We start from the raw sequence: 21,887 nt of genomic DNA, 5'->3' as shown, positions 1-21,887 counted from the left end.
TCATAGGGAACATGGAGTGAGTTCTTCATAAATCTAAATGTGTTCAGTGGGAAGGCTGTCTTTTAGTCTGAGATTTTGCCCCTTCTACATTCTTTTTTTTAAATTTTATTTTTTAAGTTTTAATTCATTCATTTTAAGTAATCTCTTCCTCCAATGTGGGGCTCGAACTCACGACCCCGAGATCAAGTGTCGCATGCTGTTCCTCCCTAGTCATCCAGGCGCCCCTCCTCTTCTACATTCTTGGTGTTAAAATGTACACTTATTTTTTAGAAAAAGATCATTTTAAAAAATTTTAGATTTTGTGTGTATATATATATATTTATTTTTTTTTTTTTCCAGTTTTATTGAGGTATAATTGACATACATCACTGTGTGAGTTTCAGGTTTACAGCATAAAGGTTTGACTTATGTATATTGTGAAATAATTACAACAATAAGTTTAGTTAACATCCATCATGCCATATAGATAGAATAAAAAACAAACAAACCTTTTTTTCTCCTTGTGGGGAGAACTGCAACTTTTATATATCCTACAGCAGTGGTAACAATAGTCATCATGTTGCACATTACATCCCTAATACTTGTGTATCTTATAACAGGAAGTTTGTACTCTTTGACGTCTTTCCTCAAATTCCCCCATCTGTTCCACCCCCCCCCCCCCTGCCCCCATCTCTGGTAACCGCAAGTCTGATCTTTTTTCTTTGAGTTTGGGGTTTTTTTCTTTCTTGTGTTTTCTCTTTCCTTTTTTTTTTAAGATTGTACATATAAATTAGATCATATGGTATGCCCATTTCTCTTTTTGACTTACTTCATTTCACTTCATAATGCCCTCAGGGTCCATCCATGTTGTCGCAAATGGCAGGATTTCCTTTTTTTTTTTTTTTAATGGCTGAATAATATTCCATTATGTGTTTATGTATATATATACACCACAACTTCTTTGTCCACTTACCTGTCAGTGGACACTTAGGTTGTTTCCTTGTTTTGGTTATTGTAAATAATGGTGCTCTGAACACAGGAGTGCAGATATCTTTTCAAGTCAGTGTCTTTGTTTCCTTTGGATATGTTCCCAGAAGTGAAATTGCTAGGTCATATGGTAGTTCTATTTTTAATTTTTTGAGGATCCTCCATATTGCTTTCCATAATGGCTGTACCAATTTAGAATCCCGCGAGCAGTGTGTAAAGTTCCCTTTTCTTCACATTAATCCTCTCATAGTCCCTTCAACTAAGGTGGCAACAGGTGGAGATAATTCTCTTACAGGAGGGCAGCAATAATGGGAGGAAAATAAAATCTACAATATCATGCATACTGAAACACTCATGTAGTGTATATAAATAAAGGACAATAATAAACAGGTGTCCACTATCAAGCTGAAAAAATATAACCAATACCTCTGAAGCCCCCTATCTGCTTTTATACCACTTAGCCAAATATAACCATTCTCTTGAAATTTGTGTTTATCATACCTTTCATATATTCCAGTGTGTGAATCATCCCACAATTTAGGTTTTCTCTTGAGTTAATTCCAGTTTTTTGCTAGTATGAAAATGCTGCTGAGGACATTCCTTTATGTGTCTTCTGGTGTACAGTGCAGGAGTCTCTTCAGGGTATGAACTTAGGGTAGAATTGCTGGAATGTGGGGCATATACATCTTTAATTTTAGTAGATAATGCCCATTGGTTTCCAAGGCGCTATAACGTTTACTGTTGCACTAGTAGTGTTTTATGTATTACCAGTGTTCATGTCCTTGTTCATATTTGAAAGTCTGACAACCTCTCATTTTTAGTGTGTTGAATATAAATCAGATTATTTTTTGAATGTACAGAGAGGTGCTCCTCCAACTTTCATGTGCGCACAAATCACTTGGAGATGCTATTAAAAGTGCAGGTTTTGATTCATAGATTGGAGTAGCAATGGGAGCTGAGATCCTGCATTTCTAACAAGCTCCCAGGTGATGCCAGTGCTGTTGGACCATAAACTGTAGTTTGAGTAACAAGAGTCTAAGGCACTAAAGTAAAGTTGCCCCCGTGTTGGCTGTCCGTAGCACCTAAAGAGTCTTTGGAACAGAACTGCTAAATAATAGTATTTGATACAGCCACTCAATCTAGGGTTTTTGAATCAGGCCATATATTTTACTGACACTAGATGAGTAGTATAGATAAATAATTTTTTTTCATTTAGGAATTTTGGAAAACAAAAAGTCCCAAGACACAGTTTTAACCAATTCTACTTGCACTCTACTGCTGCAGGCTTGTTTTTTTTGTTTTTTGTTTTTTGTTTTTTAATTTGCAACTTCTGTTTTGTGCAAATATTGGCCATTAGCGAGCAGAGTAGCAGATTCTTTGTTCTTAGAGATTTGTTTCTTTGTAACTGACACACGGAATTCGGATTTTAAACCAAGTCCACTCTATTAAAGTTCTAAAGACACTGTTTCTTCTCAGTTAGGTTGGTACTAGATTAATATAACATACTAAGTAGCTGAGGAGTGACCCATAAATATCTCCATTAGCATTCTTTAACTTAAGTACCTTAAATCTAGGGGAAACTTTGCCAAATTCTGTTTAGTTATTTTTAAAATTATTACTGGTTTTTACTCATGCATGGGTAAATAATATAGAGCAACCAATTGTTGGTTGCTCTGTATGTACATTACTCATTTTAAATCCATCACAAAGTATTTTGATTGTAATCCATTACTCAGTGAGTTCCTAGGTGGTTTCTTTAAAAGAAGAAAGTTTAAGGAGTCTTTAAGGGAGCTAATGGAACTTGTCAGTAAGCAAGCATTAGGCTAACTGATCATCACACACTAACTGGATGAAATGAAGGATAGAATAAAAATAAACACATATTTCTCAGCGCAGAATGGTGATATGTGGTCTATGGCATGCACCTGTTAACAAGGTAATAATCCCTACTAATTCCAAATTGCATTATTAAAAAACTGTTAGGACAGAAACACCACTCAGACTAGCTTATACAGTGAAGAGTTATTGGCCCATATAATTGGGAACAACAGGGCTGGAATGAGCTTTACATAAATGAAATAGAGGTTCTAATTATTATGAGACCCTCTCATCTCCTGGCTTTGATTCTTTTTCTGTGGATCCTCTTCTAATGTAGATGGGCTTCCCTTCAAGTGGTAGTGATGTTGTTGGTGGTGATAGAGGGGACTTTTTGAGGTGGAAGATAAAGTGGCAGCTTCAGGATGATGTCACATCAAAGAGAAGTGAGAAAACTCTTCCAGAGGCCTTCCACTCTAAAGTAGCCCTGTAACTTATTCATTCTTCATTAAATCAGCTGTTTCCTTTATAGCCTTTATCACAAATTATCTCATTTGTTTGCTCACCTGGTTGTTTATCAACCAGGTTGTTTATCCTCCCCACTACAAGTTAAAATCCATTAGAAGCAGGAATGGTGCCTATTTTGTTAATTTGGTGTACCCCCAGCATCTAGTAGGCGCTCGGGCAATAGTAAGAAAACAAATATATAAAAAGGGGAGAACTCAGGTCCTGCTTGAGCCACTTGTCATTATGGGTCTGGAGGGTACGATACCGTTGATTGATAGACCTATCAGAATTGCATGGAATGGAGAAAGAACGGTTTCATCTGGAAATGGAAATTTGTATAAATTTTAAAAGAGAGTGCCTTCCAGAGAAAGGCAGTCCCATGAATGGAGCCTTGGGCTGGATTTCAGCCCTACCTAATGGTCTGTGTGCACAGAGGCCCTGGTTGAGTATCCATCTTCCATCTTACCTTCTGAATTGCTTATGCTGAAGTGAGGATATTAGGAGCAAAAGTATGAGCTGGATGTGTCTTTGCATTTGGATCCTGCTTGGCCAACTCTGTGTTGGCTATGGGCTTAGCCATGTCCTGTAAATATTCTAACAGAGATGACTTGTCTTGGGAAATTCCTCTTTTTTTCCCCCCTTCCCTCCCCTTCATTTTTCTGTCTAGTGTTAGTTGGTCATATTTCCCCAGTTCTCTGCATTCCCATTTTAATCAACTGGATAATTCTGCTTCAAAGGAAGAAGAAACTGCCTGTATCCATCACAGGCCCTTCAGTAGTATAGACTTGTCTTAAAGCTCAATCCCTTTGAGGTTTGTTTTATATTTTATTTAATTGAAGATCTCCTTGAGGCAGTGAAATGCTCATTCCTTAAAAAGACACAAATGGGTTGAAGAAACAGAAACCCTCTCAATCTACTCATATAAGGCTGCTGGGAATCTCGTAAGTTCCAGAAGTACAGCGGAGCCTCTCAATACCTGGAAGGTTCTCAGGCAGCTATTCTGGCTGTCTCTCTCTTTCTGGGACTACTTGGTTTCTCCTTGGCTTTACTCTGGACACTGGTTCCATTCATCTTATTTTCTTTAAACGCTGCCTTTCTCTGGTATACTGATCAACCTGCAGGTGGCAAAAAAATGGCAACTAGTACTTAATCTACTCATTGGATTCTCAGGGCAAGTCCATAAGAAGTCTGCACCATAATCCCTTGGGGAGTTTAAAAAGAAAGATGTACAGGCCTCAAACATAGATATTCCAAGTCAGTAGGTCTGGGGTCCTAGAATCTATTTTAAAATGTTTCCCAGTAGGAATTCCAAGACTCCTCCACAATCACAAGAAGAAGGGAAGGAAAGTGAGTGAATGATGAGGTAGATGAGACAGGCCCTAGCACCTGCTACATACCTCTGTTTGCCATTCCTTTCTATTGATCTTCCTATCCAAGGAGTGGGGATGGACATTCTAAGGAATTGGCAGCAAACATTGAAGGATATAATAATTTTTATTAAAAGCAGCAGTACTGACAGCAATAATTCTTAGTCTCACTTGGTGGGTGAGCAGTGCAGTTGGGCAGTGGGGTCATCTACCCATTATCAAATAAGTGCCAATTTCTTGATCTCGGATGCCCTTGGATGTACAAGGCAGGCCTGGGTGTTCCTGACCTGAGACCTTTAGACCCATTGCAGTAGATTGCTTTGAAAACCTCTGTAGCTTAGCTTCCGAGACCAGACGAGATGCGCTGCCATCAGGCTGCTAGGGCCATAGGCCTTTGAAAACCTGTAGCTATGGTAGCAGCTGTCCAAATAGTCAGGCAGCCTCAGTGTCCATCACTGTCGAACTAGCTACAGTGTGTGTCTGTGTCTCTTAGTTCAGTCTTTAGAGAGAATTTGGTCACTGGCCAGCCACTCAGGGGCCTACTCTGGGGTTGGGGGTCAGAGCAGCCTTTGAGAAGAGCATAAGTAGTAAGTGCATTATAAGCTTTCTTTTGGTTGGCTTGCAAAGTAGAGCATTTAGTGAGTATCTGTAATCCCTTTTCATTTTGGTTATTTGGTAGATAATAGAGATTGTTTTCCTAAGTCAATTATAATGAATTGTATGAATATGACTCCAACCTATTTTTATATGTGAAATAAATGCCCTGACCAGTATTCAGAATATTTACCAAGTATTTTTATGGCAAGCATTATCATTGTCTCCTCATATTTTAATAAAAATAACATTTTGATAAAATATATATTACATTAAGTTGTAAATAAAGTAACCATTTAATATTTAAAATATAATGCCATATACTTTACCTCTTATTATGTACTGACATGTGTGAAGAGTTGTAACAATTTGATTCTGAGACCTCCCTATAGTAATAGAAGCCATCACTTTAAATATTTATTTATTTGAGGTGGGGGGGCAGAGGGAGAGAATCTTCAAGCAGACTCCCTGCTGCGTGCAGAGCCCACACCAGGGCTTGATCTCCCAGCCCATGAAATCATGACCTGAGCCTAAACCAAGAAGTCAGTCACTTAACCGGCTGAGCCACCCAGGCCCCCCAGAAGCCATCACTTTATTTAATGAATTTGTCTACTGTAGAACTTCAGGGACTTGATGGCTTTACATAGGTATCAATTAAGTAAAGTATGCAAAGATAAGAAACACTTTTCACAAAGATTGAGCACAATAGCTCTGTACTAGATTTCTGTTTACAGAGTAGCTGTGTGGCTCAAAACAGTTATGTGTTTAAGCCCACAAAGTATAGTGTCATTACCTTCGGGTTGGTTTAAGAACATGTGTGTTTTATTGAGAATCTTAAGTATCAAGATTGTTAATCTGATTTTTAAAAATTATTCTATTTTCTTCTTTTCAGATCCAGTCCCTCTGTGGAACTTCTAAACACCTTTTATTAGAAACATTATTTCCTACAAAATGAAGTCAACATCTTAATTTAAACCAGCATTTGTGTGGTTCTGATTTACCTACAATGGTCCATGAATCTTGAGATCTAAGGAGTACAGGGTCTTTTGCGATGACAATATGACTAATAGCAAAGGAAGATCTATTACTAATAACACAAGTAGTGGTCCAAGTAGTGGAGGAGGTTTAGTAGACTGGACTTTAAGCTTAAATACAATTCAATCTGATAAGTTTTTAAACTTGTTGTTGAGTATGGTTCCAGTAATTTATCAGAAAAACCAGGAAGAAAGGCACAAGAAAGCAAACGGTATTTGGCAAGATGGATTATCAACAGCAGCACAGACTTTTAGCAGCCGATCTGAGCAGCACATGGAGTTTCACAATTTCTCAGAGCAGTCTTTTCATGGCAATAATGGGCACGCACCAGCAAGCTGTAGCCCCAAGTATGATGACTATGCCAACTACAATTACTGTGATGGAAAGGGCACTGCAGAAGCTGCCGCCATGTTACAGAATGAAGATGCATCTAGTGATGGGGATGAAGACGCCATTGTGGAAGCAAACCAGAAATCACCAAAGGAATCCAGTGGTGTCATGGCATTGCAAATACTGGTGCCATTTTTGCTAGCTGGTTTTGGAACAGTTTCAGCCGGCATGGTTTTGGATATAGTCCAGGTGGGTTTGTCTCTTTATCTTCACTGTCTTTGTTGTTGAAAGTGCTTTGTGTAGGTTACTAATCTCAAACATCTACTTTAGATTTAATTTATCCCTTAGTGAAATGAAGGGATGCTGACTCAAGCAGAGAATCTGCTGTTTCTAGGTGTTTTTTGTTCATTTGTTTTCCTTTAGAGGTTCTAAGAGAATAGTCTCATTCTGTCAAGTGACTCTTCATAAAGGATTACAATGGTGAAATAACCCCAAAATGGGTACAGTGCAAAACCCAATAAATGTTATATTTAAATACTTCTTCATTTTGTAAAATAAAAACATATACTTGTTAAAATGAATTCAAACAATGCAGAGTATTAAATAAGAAGATAAAAAATCTTCCCTCTTCCTCCTCTTCAAACCAAACTCTCTTCCCCTGCAGAGATTATCATCATTAAGGGTTTGTGTTTACATGCAGACATTTTTCTATGCTTTCATATATGCCTATGTGCAGAGTTTCTTTTTCAGAAAAAAATGAAGTGCTATATATATTTTTCTACAACTTATTTTCATTGCTTAATAATATATCTTAGACATTTTTCCAAACTAATAACAAAGAAGTTCTGCGTTTTAAAATGAGAGCTTCATATTCCATTGTATGTACATACTAAAATTTACTTATTCACTCTCCCATGCTAATGCTATAATGAATACCCTTATAAATATATCATTATATACTTACACTAATATTTTCATAGGATAGATTTTAAAAATGGGATTGCTGGGGATTAGGGTAAGTGTATGTGTTTAAAATTTTATAGAGACCATCAGATTGACTTTCAGAAAGATTACACCAAATATTTATACTCTTACCATCAATGTAGATATACTTTTATTTTTCCATGTCCTTATGAGGGTTGAATATTCTTGATCATTTTCATTTTTGGTAATTGATAGGGAAATATTTTCATATTTTAATTAACATTCTTTAATTATTATTAATGTTCAGCATGTTTTTATATGCCTATTGGCCATTCTTAGTTCTTCTATGAATATTTCTTATATGAATTACTTTTTTGTATCTATTACCCATTTTAAAAATATGTATGTGCTACTTATTGATTTGTAGGAATTCTTAATGTAGTATGGTTATAGAATTACCTATTATATAATTATCTTTCTAAAGTAGTAAGTGTTAAAATGTGGCATTCTGTTATTATGAGTTTTCATTCATCAATCAGAGAAAGATTGGCTTTGGGAAAGTGTTAAATAGAATAACATTTGTTGCCCTTGTCTTTCATTGCTTGCTCCCTAAAAGAAATCTCAGGTCATTTGTGACACCAAAAATTTTTTTAACAGATAGCATTTTTATCTAAATGGAAAACATACATAAATAGAAACAATTTTTCCACCATCAGTTGGAGAAAGGATATGAAAAGAACTGTCTTAAGATGTATATTGGATTTTTACAGCAATCAGACAAGAAAAGAGAAATAAAGGGCATCCAAATTGGTAAGGAAGAAGTAAAACATTCACTATTTGCAGATGACATGAGACTATATATAGAAAACCCTTAGGACTCCACCAAAACTACTACTGTTGATAAATGAATTCAGTACAGTCACAGGATACAAAATTAATAAAAGAAATCTATTGCATTTCTATACACTAATAATGAAATTGCAGAAAGAGAAATGAAGAAAACAATCCCATTTACAATTGTGCCAAAAATACTAAATACCTATTATTAAACAACCAAGGAGGTGAAAGACTTGTACTCTGAAAACTATAAAACACTGATGAAAGAAACTGAAGATGATCCTTTTAATGTATTGTTGGATCCTATTAGCTAGGATTTTGTTGAGAATTTTGGGAATCCATATTCATCAGGGATATTGGTCTGAAATTCTCCTTTTTGATGGGGTCTTTGCCTGGTTTGGGGATTAAGGTAATGCTGGCCTCATAGAATGAGTCTGAAAGCTTTCCTTCTGTTTCTATTTTTTGAAGCAGAGAAAGTCAATTATCATACGGTTTCACTTATTTGTGGAACATAAGGAATAGCATGGAGGACATTAGGAGAAGGAAGGGAAAAATGAAGGGGGGGAAATTGGAGGCGGAGACAAACCATGAGAGACTATGGACTCCGAGAAACAAATTGAGGGTTTTAGAGGGGAGGTGGGTGGGGGGATGGGTATTAGGGAAGGCACGTATTGCATGGAGCACTGGGTGTTATACGAAAACAATGAATCATGGAACACTACATCAAAAACTAATGATGTACTGTATGGTGACTAACATAACATAATAAAATAAAATAAAAAAAAAAAAGAAATTGAGGATGACACAAACAAATGGAAAGCTATCCCATGCTCAGGGATTGGAAGAACCAATATTATTAAAGTGTCCATACTACCCCAAAGCAATCTACAGATATAATGCAATCCCTATCAAAATACCAACAGCATTTTTCAGAGAACTAGAACAAATAGTACTAAAGTTTGTATGGAAACACAAAGACACTGAATAGCCACAGCAGCCTTGAAAAAGAACAAAGCTGGTAGGTGTCACAATCCCCAGATTTTAAGATATACTACAAAACTCTAGTAATAAAAACGGGGTGCCTGGCTGGCTCAGTCAGTAGAGCATGTGACTCTTGATCTCAGGGTCATGAGTTCAAGCCCCACATTGGGTGTAGGGTTTACTTAAGAAAAAAAAAAAAAAAGAATGGTATTGGCATAAAAATAGACACATAGATCAATGGAACAGTATAGAGAGCCCAGAAACAAACCCATGCTTATACAGTCAATTAATCTATGACAAAGGAGGCAAGAACATACAATGGGGAAAATATGGTTTCTTCAACAAAAGGTGATGTGAAAACTGAACAGCTACATGCAGAAGAGTGAGACTGGACCACTTTCTCACACCATACAGAAAAATAAGCTCAAAATGGATTAACCTAAATGCGAGACCTGAAACCATAAAACTCCTAGAAGAGAGCACAAGCAGTAATTTCTCTGACATTGGCCAGAGAAACATTTTTCTAGATATGTCTCCTCAGACAAGGGAAACAAAAGCAAACTTAAACTATTGGGACTACACCAAAATAAAGAGGTTTTGCACAGTGAGGGAAATCATCAACAAAACAAAAAGACAACTGAATGGGAGGAGATATTTGCAAATGATATGTCCAGTACGAGGTTAATATCCAAACTATATGAAGAACTTACACAACTCAACACCAAAACTCACAAATAATCTGATTAAAAATGGCACATTTTTTTCTGAAGAAGACATACAGATGGCCAACAGACACATGAAAACATGTTCAACATCAGTAATCATCAAGGAAATGCAAATCAAAACCACAGTGAGATATCACCTTAGACCTGGCAGAATGGCTAAAATCAAATACACAAGAAATAACAAGTATTGGTGAGGTTTTGGGGAAAAAGGAACTCTGGTGCACTACTGGTGGGAATGCAAACTGGTGCAGCCATTGTGGAAAGAGTGTGGTGATTCCTTAAAAAATTAAAAAATAGAAATACTATATGATCCAGTAATTCCATTATGATATTTACCTAAAGAAAATGAAAACAGTAATTTGAAAAGCTATATGCGCCCCTATGTTTATTGTACCATTATTTACAATAGCCGAGATGTGGAAGCAACCCAAGTGTCCATTGGTGGGTGAATGGTTAAATAAAAAGTGGTATATATACAATGGAATCTTATTCAGCCATGAAAAAGAATGAGATCTTGCCATTTACAACAACATGGATGGACCTAGAGGGTATAATGCTAAGTGAAATAAGTCAGAGAATGACAAATACTATATGATTTCACTCATATGTGGAATTTAAGAAACAAAATATAAAAAAAAAGGAGACAAAAACAGACTCTTAAATATAGAGAACAAACTGATGTTACCAGATGGAAGGTGGGTGGGGAGATTAGGTAAAATAGGTAAAGGGGATTAAGAGTACACTTATCTTTTTTTTTTTTTTCAAAGATTTTATTTATTTATTTGAGAGAGAGAGAGAGCACAAGAGGGGGGAGCGGGAGAGGGAGAAGCAGACTCCCTGCTGAGCAGGGAGCCCGATGCGGGACTCGATCCAGGGACTCCAGGATCATGACCTGAGCTGAAGGCAGTCGCTTAACCAACTGAGCCACCCAGGTGCCCCAAGAGTACACTTATCTTGATGAACACTGAGTGATGTATAGAATTGTGGAATCATATTATTGTACACTTGAAACTAATATAACATTGTGTGTTAATTATCCATCAGTAAAAAGTGTTGGGGAAAATAGAAACTTTGCAGATGTAATTAATTTAAAGATATTGAGATGGGGAGAGTTTGTGGATTTTCCAGGTGGGATTTAATAAGAGGGAGACAGGAGGTTAGAGTGAGGGAGGTGGAAAGTATATTGAATTTTTGAATGGACTGTAAAACTAACAGAGGACCAAATCTACCTGTCCCCTTGAAATATTTCAAGTTATTACAATAGTATCACAACAGCTAAAATGAATAAGCTGTTTCAGGTTGACATTTTTTTCTTGATATACCAATTACTCTGAAGAAACACTCAACATTTAATCTAGAATGATAGTAACATCTATAAGATTAATATGTTAGAGTATAGATTATTAGAATATTTATATAGCTTATGTACCTTCCTCTGGTGTAATGTTTACTTATTTCTTGATACTATTTGAGATAATAACATGTGTATAATTGATTTATAATATTAAACTTTAGTGTTAAAAATTATAAAAACAAATGTTTTGAAAAATTTCATTTAAATATGCTTTTAAAAACTTTTAATTGTGAAAATTAACACATATAGAGTATAAAAACCAAAAATGTACAGCTCGGTGAATTTTCATGACACAAGCAACCATATAACAATCGGGTCAAGAAACAGAATCTTAGCAGTACTTCATTAGTCTTCTTTGTGTCCCTTGTGATTGCTACCCTTTATTCCCCATCACCAAAGATAATCAATAATCAGATTTTATGAACCGTACTTATTTGTCTTTATAAATGTGCATCATTAAACACCATTGTTTGGTTTTACTTAATTTTTCTAAAACTTTATACAATGAAGTGTAGAATACATATTCCTCTGTGTCTGGCTTTTTTTGTTCAACATTATGTAAGTTTTATGAAACTGTAGTTCATTTATTTTTATTGCTGTATATTAATCCAGTTATCAATAGATCACAGTATATTCTCTTTGCTATCGATGGGCATTGAGTTCATTGGTGTTTTTCCAGATTCTGGGTGCACATGTGCATGCATTTCTGTTGTATATACATGTAGAAATGGAATTTCTGGGTCTTAGGATATACAGGTATTTAAATTTAGTATATGTCAAATGGTTGTACCAATTTACAGATTAACTAGCTGTGTATGGGAGGTCTCATCACTCTGTGTTCTTATTTATACAAGGTATCAGCAGTCTTTAAGTTGAGAAATTCTGGCATATGTGTGGTGGTTTTAATGGGGATTTCCCTCATGACTAATGATGTTTACTGACCATTTATTTGGACATGACTGGTAAAGTTTTTTTTTTAATTCATTTTCTTATTTGTTAGATTTTTTCTTACTGATTTGTAAGAGTTATCTGTGTATTCTGGATACAAGTCCTTTAGTTATATGTATTAAAATATCTTTCTCTCTTCTATGGCTTTTTCACTCTCTCAATGAGTTTTAATGAGCAGAAATTCTTAATTTTGATATAGTGCCTTTTTTCCTACTTTTCCATGGTTTGTACTTTTTGATTCCTGTTTAAGAAATCTTTCCATACTTTCTTACCTTCTTAAAGTTTTGTTGTTTTGCCTTTACATTTTGCCTTCTACATTTAGATCATTCTCTCCCTGGAATAATTTTTTATAGAGAGTTTGAAGTAGGGATTGTGTTTTGTTTTGTTTTGTTTTTCTTTCCACATGGATTTCCAGTTGTGTCTGCACTGTTATATAACCAAAATCTTTGTTATAAATCAAGTACACATTTATGTGCAGATGTGTTTCTGGGCTCTCTGTTCTACTCCTTTGGTGTATTTATGTTGCTTGGCATGAATACTACGCTATCTTAGTATCTAGTAGAGAATGTTCTGTCCATGTTCTTCCTCAAAGTGCTTTGGTTATTCTTTTTCCTTTGCACTTTCATGTACTTTTAGTTTAAAAGCTTGTCAGTTTCCACAAAAAAAGTTAAAATTGTGATTCTGATTGCATTGAATCTACAGATAATTAGGAGGAGAATTTACTCTTTACAATGCTGACTCTTCTGATACATGTACATGGAATAGCCCTCTCCATTTATTTAGGTCATCTTTAATTTCCCTCTCTGATGTTTTCTAGTTTCTAAACACACGTCTTTTACATTTTTGTTAGGCTCTTTCCTAGTTATTTCATACTTTTTATGCTATTGTAAATGGTATAGTTCTTTAAAAAATTCACTTTCTGTTTGTGTGTATGTATTGACCCTGTATCTAGCAACTTTGCTAAAATGAATTACTTCATCATAACCATATTATCTGTGAATAATGGCAGTATTTCTTTCTTTCTAAACCATTTATTTGTTTGTTTATATGTTTATTTATTTTGGTGCCATTCTGTACTGGCTAGGACCTCCAAAGCATTATAAAATAGAAGTGATGAAAGCAGGCTTGTCTTGTTCCACATTTCAAAGAGAAAGCTTTCAACAGTTCCTCATGAAGTATGGGGTTTGCTACTGATTTTTGTAATATTCTTTATCATATTAAGGACGTTTCTTTTTTTAACTTACTGAGGTTTGTATTAAAAATCATGAATGGATGTTGAATTTTATCAAATATTTCTCTCTATTTATTGTTAACACTCTATGATTTTTCCCCTTTATTTGTTGCTGTGTTGAATTATATTGATTAAACCAATCTTATATTTCTGGGATAAGATAACCTGGTCATGATTTATTGTTCTTTTTATACAATTCTGATTAATTTTGCTAGTATTTTGGTGAGAATTTTTGCATCTATATTCATATGTAAGATTAGCCCATAATTGTCCTTCTCATAATGTCATTAACAGTTTTCATTAAGGTAGTACTAGTCTCACGAGTGAATTTGAAAATGTTCTCTTTTTCCTTCCTATTCTTTGTTAAGGTTTATGTCACTTTGTCATTATTTCGTCCCTAAGTATTTGGTATAATTCCCTGATGAAGGCATCTGGGTCTGCCGTTTTCTGTGGGGGAATGTTTTTATTTACAGCTTGAGTTTCTTTAGAAGTCACAGGGCTAATCAAAATTTTCTATTTCTTCTTGTGTTTATTTTCGTAAGTTTTTAAAAAAATTTTCACCATTACATCCCTAGCAGATTGAGTAGATTCTCAGTAAATGTTTGTTGAATAAATGTTGAACAGTCACCGTTTATTGAAGTTTGCTGTAGGCACTGCCCGAAGCTCGTTACATACATGATCTATTTTAATCCCTACAAGAAAACTGTAGGGAAGGTGCTATTGTCTTTGTTTTATAAAAAAACAAACAAACAAAAAACAACTTTGTTATTAGGTGTTAGAGCTGAGGATTGGATCTTGATCCAAATTCAATATCTATGCTCTTAACCACTACACATTATACAAACTTAATGCATGTGAAAGCTTTTGTAATCCTTTAAGGGCTACATACCTCTTTTTTTTTTTTTTTAAGGTTTTATTTATTTATTTGACAGAGAGATCACACACACAAGCAGGGGGAGTGGGAGAGGGAGAAGCAGGCTCCCCACTGAGCAGGGAGCCCCATGCGGGGCTCGATCCCATGACCCTGGGATCATGACCTGAGTCAAAGGCAGACTTAACCGACTGAGCCACCCAGGCCCCCAAGGGCTACATACCTTTAATGTGATAGAGTTCAGGGCCAGTTTTAAACAACTAAAAAACTAAAGTTTGTCTTCGGTACTATCTTAGTCTGCTTGGACTGCTATAATGAAATACTACAGACTGGGTGGCTTAAACATTAGACACTTATTTCTCACAGTTCTGGAGGCTGGGAAGTCTAAGATCAAGGTCCCAGTCTATCCTGTTCCTGGTGAGAGCTCCTTTTCTGGTTTGCAGAGAGCTGCCTTCTCTCTGCGTCCTCACATGCTGGAGAGAGCAATGGCTGGTGCTTCCTACTCTTATAAAGGCACCAGCCCTATCAGATTCGGGCCTTACTCTTATGACTTCATGTAACCTTTATCACCACCTCATGGGCCCTATCTCCAAATACAGTCACATTGGGGATTAGGGCTTCAACATAGAAATTATGAAGGTGACACAATTCAGTCCCTAGCAGGTGTTGTTACATGTGCTGCCTCAGAGGGATTATCAAATTCAGGATAAGGGGTTAAACGGCCATTAGTGTCTTAAGGCAGTACTTTAATATGTGGCCGTAGGCAAATTAGGGTAGATTGCTTGGCCATTATCTGCTTTCTATTTATTAGGACATCTATTCCCTGTTTTATGTAAGACCTGCTCTGGCCCTGCCTCTCTGCTTTTACTTTTATTATTTAATTGTCAATCAGCTTGGAGTGGTTAATTGATGTTTGCTGAGAAAATTTGCCAAGATCACCTGTTTTGGGTGAGAGTAATAATTCAAAGTTTGAGTTTTATAGATATTTCCTCACTTTACAAATGAGGGATATGAGTGAGGCTCAGAGAGCTCCCTCAGCTAGCAAATACAGGGTATGAATTCAAATTTAGAATTTTTACCCCGAAGTTGATGCCTTTTTATAGTAGTGGGAAATACGAATACTTAGATTATAAATACTAAAGTGTATGACTGAACACTTAAGTACCTTTAGAAATAAGAAGGTTGCTGTAGGACTTCTACTGAAGTACCAGAAAGACCTATAGAGATATGGAATGTTCTTTTTACATGTTCAGGCTTACCCCAGGGAGTAAGCGTTTGTCCCAGTCTAAACTACCTTTGTGTGCTTGTGCCTTACAACATCACTTTACTCATCCTGGGCCCTAAATTAAAGAACTTAGTACAGGAGCCTGTGAAGCACAATTATAGTACCTGGGAGATCAATGTTCAGTAAGTGGTGTGATATTAACAGGTATCATTCATTGAATGTTCTTTGTCAGTACATTGTGTGAGTTATCTCACCTGATGTTTACGAAGACTCTGAGGTAGGTAGTGTTATTTCCATTTTATGTAGAAGGCTTAGATATTAAGTTATTTGCCTAAGGTCACTTAACTGGTAAGTGGCTGAATTAAACCCAAGTAGGCTCTTTAACTACTTACTGTACTATCTCCTTGCTTATAGGGGACATATCTTATCTTTGGATCACCTTCTATGGTCAGAACTTTTCTGTTGTAAGAAATTAAAACCCAACTAACCAGTTAATTTAAGCAATAATAATAATGAAGAATGCATTGTCTTTTGTAACTGGGAAGAATAGGTGTACAGCCTACCTCAGATATAACTAGATCAGGGACTTAATTTTATGATTATCTTCTCTCTGTCTCTCATTTCAATTTCCATTTTGTTTGTTGCCCACATTCTCTCCTATTGCACATAGCTCCTGACAGTTGTGGGGGGTCATATCCTTTTAGTTTCTTCTACAAAGGGAAAGAATGAGCTATCCTCTGTCTTCAGTTTGGAAGATTCTAAGGAAGAACTCTTCAGTTGGCTTGTCTTTGGTCACATGCTTACCCCTGGGGGACCAGTCAATGTGATTAGGGAGATAAAATAATATGATTAGCCCTGTTTGAGTTACACTTCTATCTCAGGGGACAGGTGACCACTCAGATCAGCAATTTCACTAGAAGCACAAAGAATAGGAATTTAACTGCTTCTCAAGTGGAAGGGAGTGGATATTGTTTCAAGGAAAATGGAGATGGAAAAGTATGCACAGGAGGTAAGAACAGCACCTTTAGTGTAGTGACCCCTCACATACAAGACTTGGCTCCTCCATGGTCTTTTTGTTTATCTGAGACGGTGGTTCTCAAAGTGTGCTCCCTGAACCAGTAGCGTCAGCATCATCTGGGAACTTAGATACACAAATTCTCAGACTCTATCCCAGCTCTACTAAATCAGAAACCTGGGGTGAGGTCCAGCAAACTATTTTTACAAGCTTTATTATTTCTGGTGATTTTGATGTGGGCTCCAGTTTGAGAACTATGAATCTCAAGTAATGTAAGTTCCCTTACTACTGGTAAATGGAGTTGGGTGGGATAGTTAGTCCACATAGTCTTTGGTCCCACTTAAGTAGGGCCCAGTCCAAAAAACCAGCCTAATGCCTTACACAGAGCAGACATTCAATAATTCCTTGTTCAATGAATGAATGAAATGAAATAAACTCTACTTTGTTACAAATATTCCTGAATTTTGATAATCAAACTTAGAGTTTTAAATGATAGGGTTCAGAATTGGAAATATCCTGGTCCAAGCTCTTTGTCTTTTCTTCCCTCACTAAAAATAAGCAAATTGTTTTAAATGATTAGCCCAAGAACGTACAGCTTGGCAGTGGCAGAACCCTGTCTTGTGGATAAATCCTGTGCTCTGTATAACGTGTTGTATGCATATCTTGGATTGTCCATAGACCTAATCTATTATAAGATTCTGTAAAATGAGATTACTGTTAGCTACCCATCCATCTAAAAGAAATGTACGTAAATTGAGCTAATACCTTTGGAACTTCCAGTAATTCCTAGGTAAATTTATACTGATCATTAGAATATTATTGAAAACTGATGTCTGCCAAACCCTGAGATCCTATTATGTTTTATGAAGACAGTATCGTAGCAGTGCTGAAAATATTCCTTTGAAATAGAGGATAGTATAGCTCTCAAATATTCCTTTGTTTATTACTATACTGCTGTGTGTGTTTTGGAATTCAGATGGAATGATGCAATACCTAAGCCGTATTTCTAACCATGGAACTCTGAGTGAGGGCTATTTTTCTGATATGGAAAGTAGAGCGGTCAGAGAGAAAACGGATACTTTATTGAAGTTTTGTGGACAAAATGCCAGTGTTTTAAAAGTGCAAAGAGAAGGGAAGAGGGCAGTATCAATGTTAGACTAATTTTTGTCATCAGTTTCTCAATTCACAAAATTAGGAAGTCATTAGCATGTTTGTCTCTCCTTATAAAGCATAGCTATCGTTTTAGAGTTTGTATTAAAGAGAAAATATCTCTTTTAACATAGCTGTGATCTCAGGAAGGCGCTAGCATTCCCTCTGATGTAATGGATCTGGATTTTATTTAAAAAATAATACATGCACTTTGACTTCTGGGAAGCTGTAGTAAATGTACGTTTACCTATCCTGCCCATTAAGTACAACAACAAAACAAAACAAAACCCTGGAAATTTTATATAAATCAAACATACGAAGACTCTGTGAAAGGTGGAAAGAAGATAGTCTGGCTAGGCTCTTTTTGCTTCATATATCCCGATTTGGAGTTAAAGAAGCCAGCAACCTGGGAATACCAACAGATGCAAACAACAACAACAAAAAACCTGCTCTCTCTAGCTAAAGGACTAGGAAAGGGGCAATCTAGTGAGACAGAAACCTTGTAGACAAGAATTGTTCTACTCTAGCCAACCATGACAGAAAAGACTGTGGTCTCATCCACACACCCAGAGCCGCAAAGCCTCAGTTTGGGGCTGTAATGAACAACATGGATATATGTGGAGGGCATTATGCTAAGTAAAATATGCCAGATGGAGAAGGACAGCTACTGCATGGTATCACTTACATGTGGAATCTTAAAAAAAAAAAAAGTCAAACTCAAAGAAACAGAGTAAAATGGTACTTGCTGGAGGATGGGGGAAATAGGGAGAGGTTGGTTAAAAGGTACAAACTTTCAGTTATAAGATGAATAAATTCTGAGGATTTAGTGTATAGCATGGTGACTATAGTTGATAATACTGAACTGTATAATTCTTACTTGCTAAATAAGACAGTAGGTCTTAAGCATTTTCACCAAAGAAAAAGGTAACAATGTGAGTTAACGGATATGTGAATTAACTCACTGGTGGGACTCCTTTCACAATGTGTGTGTATATCAAATCATCATGTTATACACTTTACATATATTACACTTTTTTCAGTTATACCTCAATAAATCTGGGGAGGAAGAGGCTGTAGTGAGGTACCCCAATACTTCAGGGTGATATCAGAGAAGGGCATGTAGGGTGCTAGGATTTTCATTTTTGTTGGCTAATAATGAGAGCCCCCAATAGAACTGAAAGGAGAAATAGAAAAATCCACAATTATAGTTAGAGTCTTCAACACCCTTCTCTCAACAATTGATAGAACAAATAGAAAATCAGCAAGGATATAGAAGGACTCAACAGCACCACCAGCCAAACAAGATCTAATTGACATTTACAGAACACCCCTCCCCCCAAACAGCAGCATACACATGCTGTTCAAACTGTCATAGATCATACACCAAGGTAGGCCATATCCTGGGCCATAAACCAAACCTCAAGTTTAAAATATTGAAATCATTCAGAGTATGTTCTCCAATTACAATGTAATCAAACTAGAAATCAGTAACAGAAAGAAAACAGAAAAATTTCCAAATACCTGGAAATAACATACCTTTAGATAATCCATGTTCAAAGGGGAAGTCTCAAAAAAGTAAAAAACAAAACATTGAATGAAAATGAAAATGTAACATCAAAATTTGTGAGTCACAGGTAAAGCAATACATAGATGGACATTTATAGAATTAAATGCATACATTAGAATGAGGGAAAAAAATCTTGGGACACCTGGGTGGCTCAGTCGTTAAGCATCTGCCTTCGGCTCAGTTCGTGATCCCAGGGTTCTGGGATCGGGCTCCCTGCTCGGTGGGAAGCCTGTTCTCCCTCTCCCACTCCCCCTGCTTGTATTCCCACTCTCACTGTCTCTCTCTCTGTCAAATAAATAACTAAAATCTTTAAAAAAAAAAATCAACAGTTGAAGCTCTCATCTCAAACTCAGAAAAAGATGAACAAAATAAACCCAAAGCAAGCAGAATTAAAGCAAAAATTTCAATTGAAAGCAAGACAACAATAGAGAAAACTGATGAAACATATAGTTGGTTCTTTGAAAAGATCAGTAAAACTGACAATCTGGAGCAATACCGCCAAAAAAAAAAAAAAAAAAAAAGACCTAAATTACCGTATCAGGATGAAATGGGGGATATCACTATAGATCCTATAGACATCGAAAGAATAATAAAGGAATACTATAGACAACTCTGAACACATATATTTTCCAACTTACACAAAGTTGGACTGCTTCCTTGAAGAACATAACTACCACAAGGAATCCAACATGAAATAGATCATTTGAATAGCTCTGTACCCACTAAGGAAATTGAATGTGTAATTTAAAAAAATCTCCTAAAAAAGAAACCTTCAGACCCAGGTAGTTTCACCTGAAAATTCTATCAAATGTTTTAAGCAGAATTAACACTAATTCTATATAAGCTCATTTGGAAAATTGAAGAGGAGGGAACAATTTTCAATTCATTTTAAGAAGCTAGTATTACCCAGATACCAAAACCAGAGACAATGCAATTTTCTTTAAAGCTACAGATTAATCTCCTGTATATAAACAAACAAAAATCCTTAACAAAACACTGGCTAATAGAGTTCAGCAATATATAAAATGAATTATACACAATGAACAAGTGAGGGAAGCAAGTCTGGCTCAACATTTGAAAATTAATCAATGTAATTTACCATATTAACAGGCTAAAGAAGAAAATCACATGATAATACAACTGATGCAGAAAAAGCATTTGACAAAATTCACTCGTTCATGATAAAAACTCAGATAATTAGGAATAGAGTGGAATTTCCTCAGCATTATACTTAATGGTGAAATATGAATGTCTTTTCCTTAAGACCAGGGACAAGGCAAGGATGTCTGCACTCATTACCTTTATTGAACACAGTGCAGTAAGGCAAGGGGGAAAAAAAGGCATACAGATTTATAAGGAAAACTAAAACTTGATATTTGCAGGTGATGTGATTGCCTACTTTGAAAATCCCAAGAAATCTACAAAGAAAGCTCCTAGAACTGACACATGAGTTCAGCAAAGTCACAGGATACACAATACATACAAAAAATAAATTCTATTTCTATGCACTACAATGAATAAGTGGACATTGAAATTAAAGGTACAATAACATTTTTCAAAGAATAAATACCTATATATAAATCTAACAAAATATGTACAGGACTTGTATGCTGAAAGCTATAAAACCCTTATGAAAGTAATCAAAGATCTAAATAAATGGAGAGTCATGCCATATTCATGGCTTGGAAGACTCAACATAATAAAGATGTCAGTTTTCCCCAAACTGATATATGGTTTAACAGAACTTTTTAAACTCCAGATTTTTTGTAGATAATATTCTAAAATTTATATGCAACGGAAAAGAGAATAGCTTTAACAGGTTTGAAAAATAAAGGGGGAAGGATGAATTTACCTGATGTCAAGCTGATTAACATGGCTACAGTAGTCAAGACTCTGTGGTATTGGTGGAGGGACAGATATGTAGATCAGTCCAACTGAATAGACAGCCCAGAGATGGACCCACACAAATATGTTCAGCTAATTTTTGAGACAGGTGCAATGGAGGAAAAAAATAGCCCTTTTAGCAAATGGTGCTAAAGCAATTAGACATCCATAGGCAAAGAAATAAACCTCAACCTAAGTCTTTACTGAAAAATAAACTAAAAAAAAAAAAAAGAACTCAACATGGATCACACATTTAAATATGAAATGTAAAACTAGAAAACTTTTAGAAAAATATAGTAGAAAATTCTCAGTATCTAGGGCTAGGCAAAGATTTCTTAGACTTGACACCAAAAGCAGGATCCATAAAAGGAAAAATGGATAAATTGGGCTTCATCAAATAAAATTTTGTTCTGTGAATGACCTTATTAAAAGGATAAAAAGCCAAGCTGCCGAGTGGAAGAAAATATTTGCAAAGCACATACCTGACAAAAGACTAGAATATATAAAGGACTCTCAAAACTCAACAGTTAAAAAAATGAGAAAATTGGCAAAGAGACATAGA

The 21,887-nt window shown here is 35.9% G+C and overlaps 1 protein-coding gene across 2 annotated transcripts in view; it reads left to right on the top strand.

The window, feature by feature from the left end:
• The window catches only part of SLC41A2 (solute carrier family 41 member 2), a 113,643-nt gene that overhangs the window by 21,134 nt on the left and 70,622 nt on the right, over positions 1-21,887 (top strand). For both annotated transcript variants that reach the window (XM_032416245.1, XM_032416244.1), the window contains exon 2: positions 6,142-6,863. In XM_032416245.1, the coding sequence (XP_032272136.1) occupies positions 6,309-6,863 (555 nt within the window). In that variant the 5' untranslated portion in view covers positions 6,142-6,308. The remainder of the gene's footprint in view (positions 1-6,141; positions 6,864-21,887) is intronic.

The sequence above is a fragment of the Phoca vitulina genome, unplaced genomic scaffold (assembly GCF_004348235.1).
Source record: "Phoca vitulina isolate PV1807 unplaced genomic scaffold, GSC_HSeal_1.0 scaffold19, whole genome shotgun sequence".
Lineage (NCBI taxonomy): Eukaryota > Metazoa > Chordata > Mammalia > Carnivora > Phocidae > Phoca > Phoca vitulina.
This window is presented reverse-complemented; position numbering and strand designations above follow the sequence as displayed.